Source organism: Acomys russatus, chromosome 5 (genome assembly GCF_903995435.1).
Source record: "Acomys russatus chromosome 5, mAcoRus1.1, whole genome shotgun sequence".
NCBI lineage: Eukaryota > Metazoa > Chordata > Mammalia > Rodentia > Muridae > Acomys > Acomys russatus.
The window spans coordinates 15,357,922-15,377,551 of NC_067141.1; the positions used below are offsets into that span (position 1 = coordinate 15,357,922).

Consider the following 19,630-nt stretch of genomic DNA (forward strand, 5'->3'; position numbering starts at 1 on the left):
CCCCTCTGCTACTCCTCAGAACAGGAGAGTTCATCCCCCTCAACCCCCTCACCCCCTGGCAACCCACCCTAACACGCCAAGTCACATCAGGACTGAGAGTGTCCTCTTCCTCTGTGGCCTACAAGGCAGTCCTGCCATGAGGAAGTGATCAAAAAGCAGGCAACAGAGTCCATGTCAGAGACAGCACCTGCTCCCCTTACTAGGGGACCCACATGAAGCCCAAGCTGTGCATTGCCTACATCTGTGTAGGGGGCCTAGATTCAGTCAGTGTATGATCCTTGGTTGGTGCTTCTGTCTCTGCCCCTCTGGGCCCTGGCTAGTTGGCTCTTTTGGTCTTGTTGTGGAGCTCCTGTCCCCTCCAGGTCCTTCTATCCTTTCTCCCACTTTTCCACGAGACTCCCTGTGCTCTGCCCAATGTTTGACGGTGAGTTTCAGCATCTGTTTTGATCTACTGCTGGGTGGAGGCTCTCAGAAGACAGCTGAGCTAGGCTCCTATCTGTAAGCATAGCAGAGTATCCCTAATAGTGTAAGGGGTTGGCTCTTTCCAATGGAGGGTGGGGTTCTCAGGTTGGGCTAGGCGTTGGTTGGATATTCCCTCAATCTCTGTTCTATCGTTATCCCTCCACATCTTGTACTTGTACACAGGGTACAGTTCTTGACAGCAGTAGTGGCACATGCCTTTAATCCTAACACTCAAGAGTCAGAGGCAGAAGGATCTCTGAGTTCGAGGCCAGCCTGATCTACAGAGTGAGTTCCAGGACAGCCTGGACTACACAAAGAAACTGTCTTGAAAACAAACAAACAAACAAGTAAGCAACCAAACAACAGTTAAGGTTGTCCTCTGTCCTCCACTTGCCTGAGGGCACAATTGAACATACAGTTATGTACACATATACATGTACATAAAGACTATGGTTTTTGTGTTTTGATATAATTTTTAAGCTAATAAATATACAATTGAGGTCTACCAAACCAATAAAGCTGTTGAGTCATGGTGTGTTAGCCCAAGAGGTGAGAGGACTTATTTGAGGCCCCCAAGCTGATAAGTGGTAGGTGTTAGGTGGGAGGTCTTGCTTCCTGCACCCCAGCCTCATGCTCCAGTTTTTTTTAACCTCTCCTGTGGGCAGGATCTGCCATAGCAGCCATGTTTCCCCCTGGAGCAGCCACCATGGCTGTGGGAGCAACCCACTGGGACCATTACAATAATGATTTTTAAATGCAACTTTAATTTAATAGTTGGATCCATTAAAAGCCAAAATAGAGCAGATTTTTTAAAAGCACAATTAAAAAAAGAAGAAGGAAAAAAAAAAAAAAAAAACCCAAGAAAGCAAGAAAAGGTGTTTTTCCCATAAGAAGTCTTTATGCTTAACCTCAGCTGGGGTTTGTTGCAGCCCCTGATCTGCTAAGCAGAGCAGGGTTGGGCGTGGGTGGGGGCAGGCAGCCTGGGAACTAGTCATTGGTCATGATGTTTTCTTTCCATCACGGAGCAAAGGAAGCTTGAGGTTTTCCCAGCTCACACGCTTATTTCATTGGTTCTAATCTGCCCTCATCACAATTAAAGGTCTATTCCACAATAAAGTCTATGGAGTTGTATGCGGTGACACACTCCTGTGATGGCAGCACTTGGAAGGCTGAGGCAACATTGCTGTAAATTGGAGGCCACCCTGGGCTACAAGGGTGATCCTAAATCCAAAACCAAAATAAAGCAAAAACCTAATTCCCCTCCCCACCCTGGCCAAACTCCATATAGTTCTGTTTTGTTCTTCCCACTTGGGTCTTGACAGCAATTTTCTGGAAGAGAAGAACTATACAGAGCCTTCTCCATGACCCGTCCCTTACCCCTGGCTCGTGGATCTCAGTACCAGGAGGCCTTTAGCTCAAGGCTTGAAATCAGACAGTTCAAAGAAAGCAAACAAAGTTGGCCTTGGCGGTTCTTTTGCACACATGCGCTGGCTGCTCAGGACACAGCGATCTTCTGTGGGAAGCTTATAAAGGTCTCTGTTGATCATGGGATGCTACAAAGGGGTTAGGTCCTTGTAGCTCCAGCAGCGGCATTGCAGCCACCCTGGGCACCTCACAGAGGTGCAGAGATGAAGTTGATGCAGATAGGCTTTGCCATGCATTAGAAGCCCAGACTGTTTTGTAGGAAATATTTCAGAGCCGTCTAATGCAGTATTTATAATATTCTGTTAAGGCAGCGATTCTGACAATTTGGCTAAATTCACAGTTACACTATGAACGATGGATTGCTATAGAGATGTAATTTTCCCCCCAGGTGATGTCCGAAATGATATCTATGTGACGTTAGTTCAAGGAGATTTTGATAAAGGCAGTAAAACAACAGCGAAGAACGTGGAGGTGACAGTGTCTGTCTATGACGAAGACGGGAAGCGCTTGGAGGTATCTCTTTTTGCTGAGTCTCGTCTGTAGAGTTCAAGTTCAGCCTTGCACGTGTCCACCTTGGCTCTGCTGCAGGGTTGGAGGTGGTTTTGATTGGCTGTGTTATGTCATATGCTGGGAGGTGTGTTGGTGCCAGCCTCCCTTTTTTTTCCTGCTTGCTATTGGGTCCTGGAGACCCAGGCCACCAGTCTGCCTCAGGGGATCCCTGTAGATTTTGACCACATTCCTTGCTTAGATTTATAGAGGGGCCCCATTTCTTGGTGTAGTCCCACATACCTAGCAGTCACAATGGTTGGCCAGAGACCATTGGTTTCAATATTTGAGAGACAAAGAAATAGAATCTGAGGAATAATCCTCTTTGCTCAGGGTCAGAGAGTAAGGTGGGCTTTTAGGATCATCTGTCTTAATTATTAAATGCCCACGTTGACCATTACCTTCTTCTCATGGCCAGAGCAGCCAGCAGGAGCCACCAGAGTGGCCCAGAGGCTCTGGTTCCCTCTGATGAGCAGAGCAGGTGTCCCTCTAGGTGCCTCTGGACTAGACAGCAGTGGCCTTGCTTGGGCCTGGGTGCAGTTGTATGCTTCAGGGCTCACACCTTTTCTCCCTATCTGGCCTTGTCTGATGTCACTCATAGCTCTAGAAGCTTTGAGGTACACTGCCCTGGCCTCCTAGGCGTGAGAGGGATGAATCTGGCTGAAGTTTGGTAGGCAGTGTGCATAACTAGAGGGGTGAGTCTTGTCACCTCCTTTTGGTGGCTAACCTTTGCTTCTGGGCCCACTGAGTAAATCAGGCAAGTGTTCAGATTGTGATTTGGAGTCCGGGAGGGGACAAAAGAAGTGGCAGTCAAGGTTAGCCGCATGTGTCATAATTGTCTGTACCTACAGGGCCTGAGGATATGGTTTAGACTCATGCCAAATGCAGTGATATTCATTGGCACCTTGGAGAGCTATCTCTCCTTCTTTGGTGGCTGTAATGGGAATATGTAGTGGGAGACACTGTGATACCTAATATAAGCACTTTTAAGATAAATAAATATTATTCAGTGTGTGTGTGTGTGTGTGTGTGTCTGTGTGTGTCTGTGTGTGTGTGTGGTGTGCACATGCTCATGCCAGCACCCATGCATACAGGAGTCTATTCTCTCCTTCTACAATGTAGGCCCTAGGGATTGGACTCAGGCTGTCAGGCTTGGCAGCAAGAGCCTTACCCACTGAACCACCTCAGCAGCCCTAACATGAACTCTTTCTTTATGCCTTTTCCTAAAGCACGTGATTTTCCCCGGTGCTGGTGATGAGGCCATCTCCGAGTACAAATCAGTGATTTATTACCAAGTGAAGCAGCCTCGATGGTTTGAGACCCTTAAGGTATGGTGTTTCTATGGTCATTTCATCCCCGCAGGCTGATTGCGAAATCCTCCCTCACGCCACACAAAGCCAAGTTGTTGAAGGTTGTTAGAGACCCTCCCTGGTAGTTCCTCTGGTGCATCTACCCTTGTCTCCTTTAAATGTAAAAATAGAACCTTGATGGAGATGAATTGTCACATCTTCAAGATAGCTATTGCCTTCCTCTCCTTGGGTGTGGTGCGTATGCGGCTTGCTGCCTTCTGTACCAAATAGGAAGATGCAGGGATGCCAGCTTGTGGAGGTTATCATTGAGAGGTGGATCTGCTTTGTGGCATTGATATAAGGCTTTCATCATGCCGCCTGCGTACGGCACCATGGTACCTCACTATACGATATAAAACTGCCTTCCCTTTACCTCCCCACCTCCCAACAATTTAAATGATAGAAAATAAGGGAGAGGCTTTGGACTATAGATGTTGACGAGAACATTAGGGCCAGTCTTTGCTTACAGCCAGCACACATGAGGCCTTGTTCTTTGGCCATAGTGATAACAGGGAAGCTTTCTTGCTGCAGCTGCAGAGGGGGTGTAGATACCTTTATGTAGGGGCTACAATGAAGACAATGGCTTTCAAAAATAGAATCTGAGCAGTGTGTATCTGAGTGTTAAAACAAAAAATATCCTGATGTCTAGCAGAGTCGGCTTGGTGTCCTTCACGATATTATCTTGTTTAAATTTTCAAAAGACATTTTGCCTTTGGCAGAAATCATATAAGGGGAAGATAGACGGTGTTTTCATTGCTCTGCTCCCCGAATACGTTTCCTGGTGCCGATAACTAGACTGAATTAAGCGCTTCCCGCTAGAGGATGCTGGGAAAGGTACTCACATGTTCCCTTTCGATTCTTCAAGGTGGCCATCCCTATTGAGGATGTGAACCGGAGTCACCTTCGATTTACCTTCCGCCACAGATCCTCGCAGGACTGTGAGTAATGGGCCACTTCATCAGGGTTTGTTTTCAAGGGAAAAGCTTAGCAGGCAGCAGCTGCTCTGAATTGCTTTAGGACATGGCTGTCATTTACAGTGACGTCACGGCCCCTTGGCCATGTCTTTCACCTGAGCTGCCTGCGGAGAACATCACACTGAGCCGATCTCGGGGCACCTCATTTTCTGCTTTCCTCTGGCATGGCTGGTGCACCCGCTTCTAGCTCCTCCTTCTCATGCCTCTCTTCCTTGTCTTTAAAGATGTTATTTGTGTGTGTGTGTGTGTGTGTGTGTGTGTGTGTGTGTTGTAGATGTGAGTGCAGTGCCAGTGGAGGCAGAAGAGGACTTCGGATCCCCTGAGGCTGGAGTTGTGCCCTATCACGAGCCACCCTATGTAGGTGCTGTGACCTGGCTTCAGGTCCTCTCCAGGAGCACTTAGCTGGGAGCCATCTTTCCGGCCCCACATCGTCTTTGACTCACGCTCATGCCAGTTTATTAGGAAAGTCACTGAAGCACAACAAATGATTTGGACAATTGCCTCTTGGTGCTCTTTGTCTTAGAATCGAGAACCTCAACCTTCTTTGTCTTTGTTGGTGACTGTTGGAGCTTAGCTGGAACTCTCCCAGACACTGGTGCGACACTGACCTTGAGACCAAGCCTAGAAGAGAGGACAGGTCTTCACATTTGCCCTTTTCTGAAAGAATCATTTCCGGATTCCCGAGGCTGGTCCTGTTTCAGTGGTTGAATTAAGAGCCTGTCAGGATGTAGCCCCATGCTAAACACCTAGCTATCACAGAAGGACAATACAATTACTTCTTGTCCTCCATCAACTGTAATGTATGTCACTGAGTCGGATATCCTTACAAATAGTCAAGGTCTGTGGAAAGGGCGAGCTGTGTGATAGTGTGCCTCAGATGACCTCATGGGGCCACACAGGGAGGCAATTAGTTCTAGACTCTGTTGCAGTCTTAAGGACGAGGCTCTCTGATCCTTGCCTTAGGACAGAGATGCTATTCTTTAGCTTGTCTTCAGCACAGTGCTGGCATTGGAGAGGACCTTGTTGCTGTGATGAAGACCTAATCTGTCTCCATCTGACAGTTTCTCAGGCCCTCCCTGTGTCAGGTGTGTGTGTGTGTGTGTGTGTGTGTGTGTGTGTGAGACAGACGATGAAGCTACTGAACAGTGGCCTGAAGGGCTGAACATGTGCCAAGGCTTGTCATTGGGAAGTGTGTGGTCCTCTGCGTAGGGTCACTGAGAGGCCAGGAAATGGTTAAACAAAGGCCCTAAAACAGCCAGGAGCCCATGTGGTGCTTCAGTGTGGGGGTGGAAGGAGAGCCTGGGAGCTACATCTCACAATCCCATGCTGACAGGTAAGAAGGTCAGGGCAGAAAAGGCCATTAGAGGCCACACTAGATGTGAGAGCAGGTGAGTGGAGGGCAGGTAGTGGAGATTTGGCGTCTCACCATTGTGTTCGCCTTAGGGCTTGGCCCAGTAGGCAGAAGGCCAGGTTCTGGCCAGTGTACACAGTGTCCTGCATGGCTGTGACCCCAGGATGATGGGCACAGTCACCGACTGTGGGCTCACATTCTTGAGAATGATAGGGGAGCTTCTCTGTGTTTCTTGGATCAAACATCAATGTTCCTGCCCCAAATTCTCATGTTACACATCAGGAACACTGGGTAGAGGCTTTTGAGTTAGTGGTACCTAAAAGAGCTTACCCGGTGCCTTAGTGCTATACTGTAGTGCCTCTGGGAAAGTTGAAGGGCACTCTATACAACAAGGAGATGAAGGTTCCCCTGTTGTAGACTCTGGGATAAGTGGAAGCATGGGGTTAGTAAGCAGGACCACCTGGGGAATGGTGGCCAGGACTACAATGTGAACCGACAGAAGTGGGGTGTAGAGAGATGAGGGCTGGGGAAAGGGGTTCTCTGGGCACAGCTGCAGCACTCCAGGTGTGGTCCAGGCGTGGGCCAGTGGTCTGCTGAAGGGGCAGCAGGAACTTAGTCACTCTTGGAAATGTGGAAAGACTTATCTTTAGAGCGGGCTGTGCGCATTCAGGTTCCCTGGAGGAAGCACTGTGGGTACGAGTTTGAGACTCCAGAGAGGGCTGTGTCAGAATTACTCCTGAGCCACCTTCTTAGCAAGTTCATTCCCCTTAATTAATGGATTACACCAGGGCAAATGAAGATCTCTAACATTCTAATTTTCACAATCCTTGTTTTTCTCGTCAGTTTTAAGTACTCATTATAGACAAGATGCTATCAGCCGACATGCCAAGACACATTTGCATAATTAATGAAGTCTCTAAGGCCACAGCTTGTGGGGTTCTGGAGACATGTTGAGCATTGTAAGTGTGGTGTTCATGAGATCATGTTTGCCGGCTACTGAGGGCAGCCATAGTGGCTGCTACAGCTTGGCATCGGTACATCCTGGGTCTGAGAAGGAAAGAATTCAGTACACATCGCCCCCCACCCCCCCCCCCTTAGCTATCCTCATACAAGCTGCTTTCCACCTTAGAGCAGGGCCTGGCATAGGAGAAGTGATGAGTGTCCCCTGCTGTGATCTAGGCTGGACTAGAAAGCCTGGTGCTGATGTGTGAGGACATCCCCACAGCAGCCTGTTGGCCGTGCAGACACATGGGTGCACTGTTGCAGACGTGTCTTCGTGGTCTAGCCTGAAGCTGAGTCTTTTGGGATTGGAGCAGGCTTGTCTGGGTGGGGCAGCTCCAGCTACTCTGCAAGACCATGTGAGTTCCTGCTATATAGTTCACAGGATGACTCTGTGAGGTGCTAGACTAGTCCATCTACTGTGTGATGGCTCTTAGTGAGCCTATGCTGGATGGTGACCCCGCCCTGAGTGTTGAAGATGCAGTGTTAATGAATGATGCTCCTCTTCAGTGGTAGGTGCAGTGGAAGCCATCTGCTGATAAGTGCCATTCCATGTATGTCTAGAGATGCTGCTCCCCTGAGGGCTCAGGCTTAGCAGAAGTGGGTCCTTATCACTTGGATATGGATGTCTTGCATGTGTTCTGCTCTCTTCCATAAGGTTGTGTTTTAGATTAAGGCACCTCTGTTTGGTTCCAACATCTCCATTTTTTGGTTGGTCGACTGTCCTCTAACCAAGTAATTAGCCAGCATTTACTGAGCTCCTATTGCATGTTAGGCAGTGTAGGTGTCGAGATGAGTAACAGATGACTTCTTGGGCATTGAGGTCATGGGGTGAGTGTTTTGAGCTGGAGGAGGGTGGGTGTGTCCTTCTTCCAGGTCTCGCCTCTGTTCTTTCCTTTCTAAAAGACCCTTGAATATATACTTTTGACACATTTTCTGGCTCCCACCTCAGTGTCGGTGTGCCGTACTCAGGTGGCAGCTTGTGGAATTCATCGCTTCAGTCGATCCTTGTGTCCCTACTTTATCTGTCCCTGCTGGTCTACGGCTCTCTCTCCCTCACTCACCAGCCACATTGGCCTGCTGTGCCCAGATGGGCTGGGTTCTCGTTCCTACTGGACTTCTGTGCTGTACCCTTTCTTCCTGGCACATGGTACATCTGCATTCTCAGAGACGCTTGTTTTGACCATTTACCCACAGGGTCTCTGGCCCTTCACCCTGTGCGAGCCTCCAGATTTTGCTTTCTTCGTGGCCTGAAATCTTTCCTGTTTGCTGGCCTTCTCCGTAACTAGCGCAACTATTTGTCAGACTTTATTTCATGTGCTGGGAAATGACAGTAAAATTATATATGCAGGCATATACACAATCACATACGTGTATATTCCTATGCACACATAATCACGCATATGCACACATGTATACACGTATAGATACATATACACATACACACATATATTAAAGCATACATTTACTCATACATGCATGCATACATACACATACAGATAAATACATATATACATACACAGACACAATCATATATATACACACTCACATGTATACACACATACCCATGTATGTATACACACACAAACTCACACATATATACATACATGGACACACACATATATCGACATTCATATGCATATATATACATGTGCGCATATATAAACACACATATAAACATACATATGTATACATGTATGTACAATGTATATATACATATATACATATGTACACAGACACACATATATACTCACAAACCCATAGATACCAGGGCTCAGTAGACAGACACTAGTGATAACAGTAGCAAATTCCCCATCCCCACATTTCTGCCAGTGATGAGAACCATGAAGAAAAACCCATCAGATGCAGGGAACCTGTGAGCCGGCAACTGACTATTTTAGATGCTGTGGAGAAACTTGAATGAAGGAGGGCACAAGCCCCACATGCAGGTCTGTCTGTTGTCCTTTGTTGCTAAAGGCAGGAGAACTTCCCATTCGGGTCTTCAGGCCCCCAGAGGTGTGTGTGTGTGTGTGTGTGTGTGTGTGTGTGTGTGTGTGTGTGTGTGTGTGTGCGCGCGCACGCGCGCGCGCGCTTTAGGACTCTGTTGTTTCTGTGTTGATGAGAACTTTCCCTCCCTGCCCTGTCCCCTTGTCATGTCCTAGGTTCACATCCTAATCTCTCCCTGTTCCTGTTCACACCCACCAGGTTTGCTTTCGCTGTTCCTACCTACTCTGGAATTGTGGCACCGAAGCTTTCCTTCGCATTCTTCTGTAAAACTTTCATGCTCTTCATTCTGGAGTTTGTTCTCAGTCCATAGCCCCATCTGTCTTCCCCAAGACTTTGAACTAGTTGGAGAAGAGCCGATCCTTCTGTGATACAAATCTTCCTGTTGGTGACTGCAGTCCATTTCCCCACATCTTCCATTGGCTTCACCAGCGCAGTTTGGTGACTGTTTTCATAATGGTATCTTTGGTAGCATGCACTAATGTCACTTTGTCCTGACTATAGTTGAAGGTAGTTATTGGTTTTCTTTGCAGCTAAGGATAAATCTGAGAAAATCTTTGCACTGGCCTTCGTGAAGCTGATGAGATATGATGGGACCACCCTGAGAGATGGAGAGCACGACCTTATTGTCTACAAGGTGCGCACATCCTCACTGGGATGCCTGAGACACTGATCTGATCAGTGCTTTGTGACTTCCTCACCTGAACGGAGCTTGACTAAATACCTGAGCAAAACAATTCAAGAGAGCGTGTCCTGGTGTGGGTGACAGTGCTTTCAGTCCTTCAGGGTGGGGAGGGTATGATGAAACAGCTCCCATCCTGGTGGCCAGGAAGCAGAGAGAGAAGAACATTGTCAGCATAGACGTTCTCTTATCCCATGAGGGTCCCCAGTCTTCGGGCATACCTGACTTCAGGAGGTGACTTTTCACTCATAGTTAATTCTCTGTCATAGATGCACTTGAGAGATGTGCTTCACTAAACTCCAACACTCTCTCACTCCAGTCAAGCCTGTGATCAAGATGAACATCACAGATGACATTTCCCACCCCGAGGAGGAAAGAGAGGCTCTCTAGCATCCAGCTACACTTAATTATGTAAATGAGCAGTTAGGATGACCAGCCCTTTTGCTGTTCCTCACGAGAGAAGACGACAGGCAGTACCACATTCGGTGCTGTGTATGCAGGCTGGAGCTGTGAACTAATCTGCAGGACGAGGAAACATGGTTACTAAAGTACCTTGCAGAACACAGCATAGAAGGGGAGTGAGGGTTGAGAGAAGTCAGAATAATAAAAGCACGCCAAACCTGGAGTGTGGCCCTCGACGGATGTTATTGTTTGACACAGTGTACGATCCAACCCACAGGCTGAAGCCAAGAAGCTGGAAGACGCAGCCACATATTTGAGTCTCCCTTCTACCAAGGCGGAGTTGGAGGAGAAGGGCCACTCGGCCACAGGCAAGGGCATGCAGAGTCTCGGGAGTTGCACCATCAGCAAAGACTCTTTCCAGATCTCCACACTGGTGTGCTCAACCAAACTGACCCAGAACGGTGAGCTTCTAGAATTCCTCCCTCTCAAACACGTCCTTTTTGGCTGCTTGGTGAGTGGAGGAGTTTCCTGGTGGGTGCGTGGACATTATTCACTCTGGCCTTTGGTAAGGGCCCACATAGATGTCAAAGCTCTCGGGGAGAGGAGGTGGCATCTGTCATAGTTTGAAACTCACACTTCTATTTTTGGTCTAAGGATTAACTCAGCAGGGAGATTAAACAATGAGAAGGACTTATTTTTAAGCATGTGTTTATTTGAGGTGTGTGTGTGGGCAGTCAGGACAAATGGGCTCTCTCCTTCCTCCGTACGGGTGCTGGGGGATTGACCTCAGTTCATCAGGCTTGTTGGCAAGTACCACCACTACTGAGCCATCCTGCCAGCTCTGGACTTCTTCTTTAAGATACTTATCAGCCCAAAAGAAAGAAACGAGGCATCAGCGAAAGTACATAATATTTGAAATCAGACCAGAGAAATGGAGTTGGATCTTGGTTCCTGGGAATGACCTTAAATAAAAGTCCTCTGCATCCAACTGTTCTTGTTGTTACACATGTGAGTGATGCTTGTTTTCAGAGCTTTCGGACTAGCCCATAGACCGTCAGATGTGGGGTACCTCCCTGCTTTGTGTCTTCTTCTGTCTTAGCTTCTCCTTGCGATAACTCCCCGTTATCTTTCTTTGGAGAAGATGGTCTGCCTGACATGTTTAGGCCCCTTGCGGTGTGAGATAGGACCTCCTTGCTGGTTCCCATACCCTAAGCTCAGCCTAATGTGTGGCAGGTCACTCATCAGCTGGTGCCTCCTGTCCCTGAGTGCTTTTCCCTCTGCTTGCAGCCTCCCCAGAAAATGGCAGTTCACTGGAGATGCTTCTTATTCCGAGCACACCGGTGCCGCTGCCGTGACTCCGTCTGGAGGAGGCAGAGGCTTTCTGCACAAATCCTTCTTTTAAAAACTGCATCCTCCTGACGTGGCCGTATCACAGCTGTGCAGGGACTTTATGCTCTATTGAAATGGAGCTTGAAAATCCAATTTTTTCCTCCTCTTAACTGCCTGATATGAGTTGTGATTATTAATGTCCATCATTATCAGGAATCCCATCTCTGTGTTGCCTGTCAGTCATGGCTGGAGTTGGAGATTGGCTGAGGGGCAGGCATCTTTTGGGCTCTCATAGGATTAAGGTAGCACAGGAAGACGGGACTCTGGAGGGAGGAGGAATGTTGGTGTTCTGAGGGTTTAGGCATGCCAACCCCGGGTCAGATGGTTTTCAAACTTTATCTGCCTGCTGTTTCTATCTCTTGTTCTTGGCTTTACCCAGTGAGGCTTTCTTCATATATTAGCAAGGGGCTGTAAGTCATCCAGATACTGTTGGGTTGTTTGGGTCTATACGAGTACTGATACTTTGGGGCCATTTGGACACTTCCTGGTTGCTAAGTCATCATGAATTTGCCTGAGTCATCTCTGGAGGGTCCTAACTTGCTGCCCTGTGGTGACTGCCACCAACCAGCAAATGAAACTTGTTCCCCAAGGGACTAGATTTGTGCAAGTGATGGGGGGAGGGGAGGATGTGAGGGGGTGGTGCCCCAGGGACATGAGTCAGCTGTGTGGGCTCTGGCTTGCAACTGGGCTGTGGAAAGAATGTCCCTCTACTAGGAATGAGGCTCTCTGCGTATGTCCAACAAATGAGTGTTTGTGCCTCATTTAATGCAGGCTAGTGGTGGTGTCTCCAGCTGGGTCACTGGGTCCTGGTTGTGGCCTTTAGTGTTTCAGCAGGTGCTGAGGTCTGTTGCATGTCATGTGGGTCATGTTCCAGATGCACTGCTAGATGTTGTTTGAAATGTGGTCATAATTTTCTTTCAAAACAAGTCTCATCCACAGCATCTTTTTAAAAGAACACATGAGAAAGAGAGAGAGAGAGAGAGAGAGAGAGAGAGAGAGAGAGAGATGGGGGGGGGGAGGAGAGAAAGGGGAGAGAGAAGGGAGGGAAGGGACCTCCCAGAGCGGTGTGTGGGTTCCTCCTTTCACCTTCCAGCTCCTTGAATCTCACCATCTGCAGGGTGATTCCCTCCCTGGTAGCCAGGGAGAGAGCCCTGGTCTCTGCAGCAGCTGTTGCCAAGCAACAAGGAAATTCCAAAGTGATGCTGCTCACTGAACAGAAAGCGAAATCTGGCTTTCATTTCATGCCAGCACTGATACCCCTTTTTGGGACTGTGCCATACCAGGAGTATATAAGATGGGGGTTGGCATCTGAGTGTGGAGTCCCACATTTTCCTTTGAGGGAATCGTTTTCTCAAAACCATAATTCCTTCCCGCAAAGTTCCGTTACTTAGGGCAAAAAGCAGGGGCTGAATTATTCATTAAGGTTTGTATTAAAGGTCTCTGTCCTCAGTGCTGTGTGGGCTGCCATAGGGGACAGGAAAAGAGCTGTAAGATGCGATCCCTTGTCTCAATTAGCTTAGTGCGACACGAGAGGGAAAGGAGTCATGAAACAAAGAATAATTCTGAGTCCAACTGTTGAGTTCCTGGGAATAGAGATGGAGCAAAGAGGCCTGTTGTGACTGGATAGCGTTGTGGGGGTGGGGCTGGCTGTTCTCTTAAGCACGCCCCCCCCCTCCCAAAGAGGTGATCTTCTACTAATTTTCTCACTTGAACTTATTTCCCCTCATATTTGCAATGCATAGCCCAGATTGGCCTTACATGAATTATAATCCCAGGTTTTGTAAGGTGTAGGTGGGGTAGGGCGTGGTTGCTGAGACAGGAGAATTACAACTTCAAGTACGAACTGGACTCTACCGTGAGTGCCAGACCTGTCTGAACTGTTTAGTGACCTCTGTCTCAAAACAAAACAAAAACCCAAAACAAAATGGAAAGAAAACCCCAAACAAATAACAAACAAGCCCCCCTCACCTCAAGAATAAGTAAATAAATAAAAACTGAAAGTTGCAATATAGAGATCAAGTTTAACCCAGTCATGTGACAGGTGACACCAACGTGGACTGAATGGGTCAGATGATGCATTGGTCTCCGTTAAAGATGGAAATACCCCTAACTCTGGGACCAGGGGTGTGTCAGGACAAGATGTGTCCGTTCTTGTTACTTCACACCCAGAAATCACAACATGTCAACTTCCGCCCAAGTTTCCTAGCTCCTTTCATATTGGAAGGACTGTTGCTGGGTTTGTTTTGTGTTCGGCGTTGTGATAAGCTTGCCTTCATGTTGTATCATCGGATTCTTTTAGCTGCCCTGCAAATTATGCAGCGTTGTGTCCGCAGTTCAGGCAAGAAAACAAGGGAAGCTCCCTGCACAGTGTTCCGTAGTTACCGTGTGACTCAGCTGGCTTTACATAACGCACAGTCTATGTGGGTGCTGTGTGCTGGCCCCCTCTGCTTCACTCTTCTACTGATGCCCACAGTGTATGGGGTGTAGATGGCTTTTGTGTGATTGATTCTGAAATTAGAATGCATATCTGTTTACTGGAGTCTTACCTAGATCCAAAATTCTATGCTTTTTTTTTTCAGTGTTAATGGGAGCGTAGGCTTTATTTATTTGCTTATTTATTTATTTTGGTGTGTGTGCTCTCTTCGGTAGCTAATGCGCCCGCTACACATAAACAGTAGATCAGATGCAGTTTGCAAGTTGCATTTTAGCAAGTAATGGTGTAGGCACGTGGGCTTTCCCAGGCAGGGCTTGAATTCTGTTTTCCTACCCTAAAGAACATCTTATTGTCTTAAGCAAAAATCCTTCAAGCTTAAAAAAAAAAAAAAAAAAAAAAAAAACCAAAAGAACCCAAACCCTCAAGGCCTGGGAAGATGTGTTTGTGTGTAGATAGCCTGCCATGCAAAGCATGAGGAGATGAGTATGGGTCCTTAGCACCCGCAGAAAAGCCAGAAGCGGTGGCATGTGCCTGTAACCCTAGTACTGTGGGGTGGTGGGCAGAGGCAGGTGGATTCCCGAAGTTTATTGTCCAGCTCATTGAGTTGAATCAAACTCCAGATTCACCAGGGGACCCTGTCTTAAAAAGTAACATGCAGAATGGTGGAGGCCTCTTCACTTGAGCATTACACCTACATACTCTCTCTCTCTCTCTCTCTCTCTCTCTCTCTCTCTCTCTCTCTCTCTCTCTCTCTGTCACACACACACACACACACACACACACACACACACACACACACACACATCCACGTACATAAAAGACAGATGTATCCCCCACCTCTTTTGAATCTTTGAAAGCCAGTATATTCAAGCCTAGACGTTTCTCTTAAAACCCACCAACAGCTCAGAGGGCAGCAGCCAGCTGCTTAAGGAGAATTCTCAATTCATCATAGTCTTTTTGGCTCCATAGATTGTCCAACTTGCAATTTCAGGACTTAAATTTGTTTTATTTTATTGAAAAAAAAAAAAAAAACCCTAGACATTTGTTCTTGAGCAGGAAGAGCTCCTTGTGGGAGGAGGCCTTGGCAGCTCGTTCTGGGTGGGCCGCATCTTGCAAGTGCTACAGTGGTTGGCAGCTGCCTCCAATAGGTGGGAAAGATGCCTTCCCCATCTTTGGCTCCCAAATGTGTGTTGAAGGCTCCTACATTGAAGTCATTGCATGGTAAATGTGGTTGGAAATAGTGGATTCAGCTACACTGCTGTTAAGTATGTTGGCATTCGAGAATGAAATATTTAGCAGGCAAACCTTTTCAGATCGGGTTGAGTTTTCTTTGGAGAAGTGTCTGCAGAGAAGCTCACATACAATATGAATTCAAGACAAAGTTCTTGCTGGAACTGGGAGCTGATTCTTGTGTTCTGTTTGCAGTGGATCTCCTGGGGCTCCTAAAGTGGAGATCCAACACCAACCTTCTGCAGCAGAACTTGAGGCAGCTGATGAAGGTGGATGGTGGTGAGGTTGTGAAGGTAACGTGGGCTGTGGAGGGAGGCATGGTCTTGGGTTTTGTGTCTGTTATTGTGCACTGACTGCGGGGGGAGCAGGGGGGAGGCAGGGGGAGAGGTGGGCGGGGGGGGGGTGGCGGGCGGGAGTGCAGGATTCCAGTTCTAAAGGCTTAGCAGTGACTTAAGCCTGTAGGTGTTTAGTGCTGCAAGGCTTTCTTTGGACGGGGCTATGTGGCTTGATTTGGGAGGCATGAACTTTGAACCCACATGGTCCTGGGCACTGCTTTCTTTTCTGATGAGCCATCAATGCTGCGAGGACAATGGTCAATGGCCTCTCAGCTATGGCATGCATTGCTTTCTCTGGGTTCGTAGGGTTTCATGGGACACGATATTCTCTTTAGCTCATGGGAATGTCCTGTGTGTGCTGGGCTGTTTCACTCTTCCCATGGTCATTGTCACCATCCTTATTGGCTCAGGATTCTTCAGGTTACTCAGAAGTGACCTGGAGAGCCAGCCAGCTCTGGGCATGGCAGAGATGTCATGAGCACCAAGAGTCTGGCCTGCTCCTCTTCTCTCTGTGCGACATTGAGCTCGTGTCCTCACCTCACATGTTTGTCTCTGGAGAAATGTTAGGTATTAATTAGTGTTGTTTGCTTTTGCATGTATTTATTTTTTAAATATTTTCATTATTTGAGAGTTTCATACAATATGTTTTGATTACATTCATCCTCCTTCCTCTTCTCCTTCTTCCCTCAGCTCCTCTCAGGTTCACCCCCACATTATTTACTCCTCTCCCCAACTTCATGTCCTTTTAGAAAAAAAAAAAAAACAAAACAACAACAACAAAAAAAAACCCTCTAAAAACTCATACATTCTAATGTGTGAAGCCCATTAAACTCCTGGGCAGGGGATCATCCACTGGAGCATCAGGAGCCACACCCTTAAAGAAAGCAGACTTTGCCTGAGGAGCAGTCAGCTGTCCCTGGCTCCTCATTGAGTGGGAAGAGCTCTTCGGGGTTGATGCTGTGCAGATATTCTACAGAAGGCCTCAGCTGCTGAGTATCCAGGAGAGCAGCCAGCAGTCCCATCCTGAGGATTCTGCTTCACCCTGGTCCCTTCTGATCTCTGGCTCTTAGCATCTTTCCCTCATCCCCTCTGGTCCCTCCCTGGTCCCTGAAAAGGTGTGATACCGATGTATGATTTGTAGCCGAGCACCCCATGAGCCCTCTCTGCACTTTGTGGGTGCTGTTCTTTGCTCAGACTCTCTCCACTCAGTGTCCTGGCCTGGGGGCCTGCAGTCAGAGCAGTGATCTGAGCTCCTGTTAGCCTCAGGCCTTGTCCCTCATGTTCTCTGACACTTTGTGCTTCTTACACCCCAGCCCCCCTCCCACCCCCACCCCCCACCCTGTGTTCCATATAAGGTGTTTGAGTGCCATTTTCTTGCACGAATGGAAATGTCATCATTGTCAGGGTGGTCCCTCCGGGCCAGGGACGCTAGGCTGAGCCTACGGTGTTTCGTAAATCATTTCTCTACTGCTTGTCCTGTGCCTTGCCTCTTCAGTTCTTCACCCTCTCTGAGAGGAGCGTGCAGCAGGGGACTGGCTTATCTCTGGAAAATTAATTACTTAAAATGGCCCTAATTAACCAGCAATGTGCTTAACTTCAGCGTGAATTAATTTGGTTGCACTACTTTCCTGCATCTCTGTATAACCGCTCGAACGTACCCTCGCTAATCTTAAAATTTTAATCATCTCTTCAGCCCTGCTCTTGTACCAATGACTTGGACAACGTTAATTGCATTTTATACTTCCTTGGGTCCTAAATCCTCAGTTCAGATGGAAACTGCGTGGATAAGTGAACATCCGTTAAAAGATGTGTGTGTTTAGTGAAATTTTGTCTTTCATTTTGAAGTCTCCGTGTCACAGATTTGTCGTACTTCTGTTGACTCAGTGTCACACCAGGAGAGCACTCTAGAACCGTCTTGCTCTCTTCTCCATTCCCCATAGCTAATGTATTATTGCATCTGAATGCTCTTCCATGGCAGTGGCTTTCCCATCCTTTCCTTCTTCCGGTGGTCACTGGCTCTCCTGCTTGGGCTGGGTTGACCTGGTGTAGCCTTACCTGGTGTGCTTGCCTCATCCCTTCCCCTCTTTCCCTCTCCCCCACGTTGCACCCATACTTGTTCCTGGAGAGATGACCTGGCCTGCCTAAGCCATGTGCTCTTGATGCTCAGCGTGGCTCAAGCGTATGTTTTCCAGAGCTCTTTCTTCTTTATTTAGAGATACTGATAGATAGTAGGGGTATATTCCATTTATTTCATGACTCCCTTGTGCATTCTTATAACTGGTAGAGGAGGGACAGCAACTCTTGATGGATTGAGAAAAGAATTTGTACACGTAGTGAGAGAGCTGGTCTCCCATGAACCTGGAGAATGGAGATGGCTGTTTGATTCTTCCCTGGGTAGCTCGGAGAGTGAGGGGAGGGGGTCTAAGCAACAGGCATTTGGCTGTATGTGGTGGCCCCCTTCCAGATGTTTGTCCCTGGCTACCAAATGCTGTGTTCAGAGAAGGAGTCTCTGCTCTCTCCAGTTCTGACTCCTGGGCTACTGAGCACGTCTCTGTCTTAGTGCCATTGTGAGGCCTATTGCAGGGACTTTGCATGAACTGTGATGGCTGGCTTCTCCGGGAGCCTGTTGGCAATGACATTGGGCTGTTAACAGAAAGCATGAAGCTTTGACCTTTGCAAAAATTTACAATCTGGAAATGATGGAACATTTTCCCTCGATCACCTGTCACCTGAATAAAATCTTAGAAATTAGTAGCTTAATTACTTCATATATTTATTGAGACAGTGTCTTGCTCTGTAGCTCAGGGGCCTGGGACTCCCTGTACAGCTCAGACAATCATCCTGTCCAAGCCTCCCCAGTGTTGTGATTTGGGATGTGTACCACCATTCCTGGCTGCAAGTTAAAGCTCTATATCCAGGCCTGGGAAGAGGTGGGAAAGTGGAGTCTTGCCAGAGATCAGACTTGCCCTAGGCTGGGGGAGGTAGGCTGCAGGGACCATTCACTGACCTTTTGTATGTTTGCAGTTCCTGCAGGACACCTTGGATGCCCTCTTCAACATCATGATGGAGAACTCTGAGAGTGAGACGTTTGATACCTTGGTGTTTGATGCGCTGGTAAGGGGCCTTCCTTTTCATCTGCTCAGAGGGTGAGGTTTTCTTTCATGCTGCAGCCTTTGAAGGGAGAAGGGACCTATCCCAGTCACCTGGAAGCCTTTCCATTGTGGAGTCAATCAAAAGGGAAGCCCTGAGGAAGAGTGCAAATATACTTTAATGTAAAACTATAGTTATGTTAATACCCCTTGCTAGGGTAGGGAGGTACAAATGGAGGAGTGGTCTGCCTGGACCATTTCCAGCTCATTTCCTCACATCACAGAGGAAGATTCTGGATTGGTTTTCTTTGTGCCGCTCACGAGACTGTTTTGGTTCCCGTTGACAGGTGTTTATCATTGGACTAATCGCGGATAGGAAATTTCAGCATTTCAATCCTGTTCTGGAGACTTACATTAAGAAACACTTCAGTGCAACGTTAGCCTACACGTGAGTTCTCCTCTGTCATTTGAAAACCACTGACGTTTGTAATCATTTCCCTCTGTGACTGTGGACTTTGACCACACAAAGTCTTGACTCAAAGCTCTGGGTTTATTGGCATACTTTTTGTATTATTGTTTCCTTCTTAACAGGCCTGAAAATCTTGTTGAAAGAGATACGTGATAAATTAGCTTCGCATTCTGGAATAAATCCTCGTTCTCCTCCATCCCTTCCATTTATCTCTGAAAATTTCTGCTTATGTCCGATGAGGCTGATGTACGGATGCAGCATGCTTCCTGTCACGCTGCTGCTCCGCAACTAGCAACTGATGAATGAATCAGTGGATGTGTTTCTGTTTTGAGGTTGTCGCTCCTTTAGTGTACATAAATGCAGTCTTGTATTCTTCAACCCGCCTCCTCATGGCTTAAAGTTATGTCTTCCATTTTCTTAGAGAAGTTCCAGCTATTAAACTACTTAGATTTTTTTTCTTCTGTCCATCTGGGACCTTTGTCCCCTGCCC

At 47.5% G+C, this 19,630-nt stretch overlaps 1 protein-coding gene across 1 annotated transcript in view; it reads left to right on the forward strand.

Moving 5' to 3' along the window:
- Dock1 (dedicator of cytokinesis 1) overlaps positions 1–19,630 on the forward strand; it is a 508,411-nt gene that overhangs the window by 93,514 nt on the left and 395,267 nt on the right. Inside the window, exons 14-21 of the mRNA XM_051145486.1 lie at positions 2,276–2,400; positions 3,663–3,761; positions 4,648–4,720; positions 9,644–9,747; positions 10,472–10,655; positions 15,443–15,540; positions 18,607–18,696; positions 19,019–19,119. Of these exons, the coding sequence (XP_051001443.1) occupies positions 2,276–2,400; positions 3,663–3,761; positions 4,648–4,720; positions 9,644–9,747; positions 10,472–10,655; positions 15,443–15,540; positions 18,607–18,696; positions 19,019–19,119 (874 nt within the window). The remainder of the gene's footprint in view (positions 1–2,275; positions 2,401–3,662; positions 3,762–4,647; positions 4,721–9,643; positions 9,748–10,471; positions 10,656–15,442; positions 15,541–18,606; positions 18,697–19,018; positions 19,120–19,630) is intronic.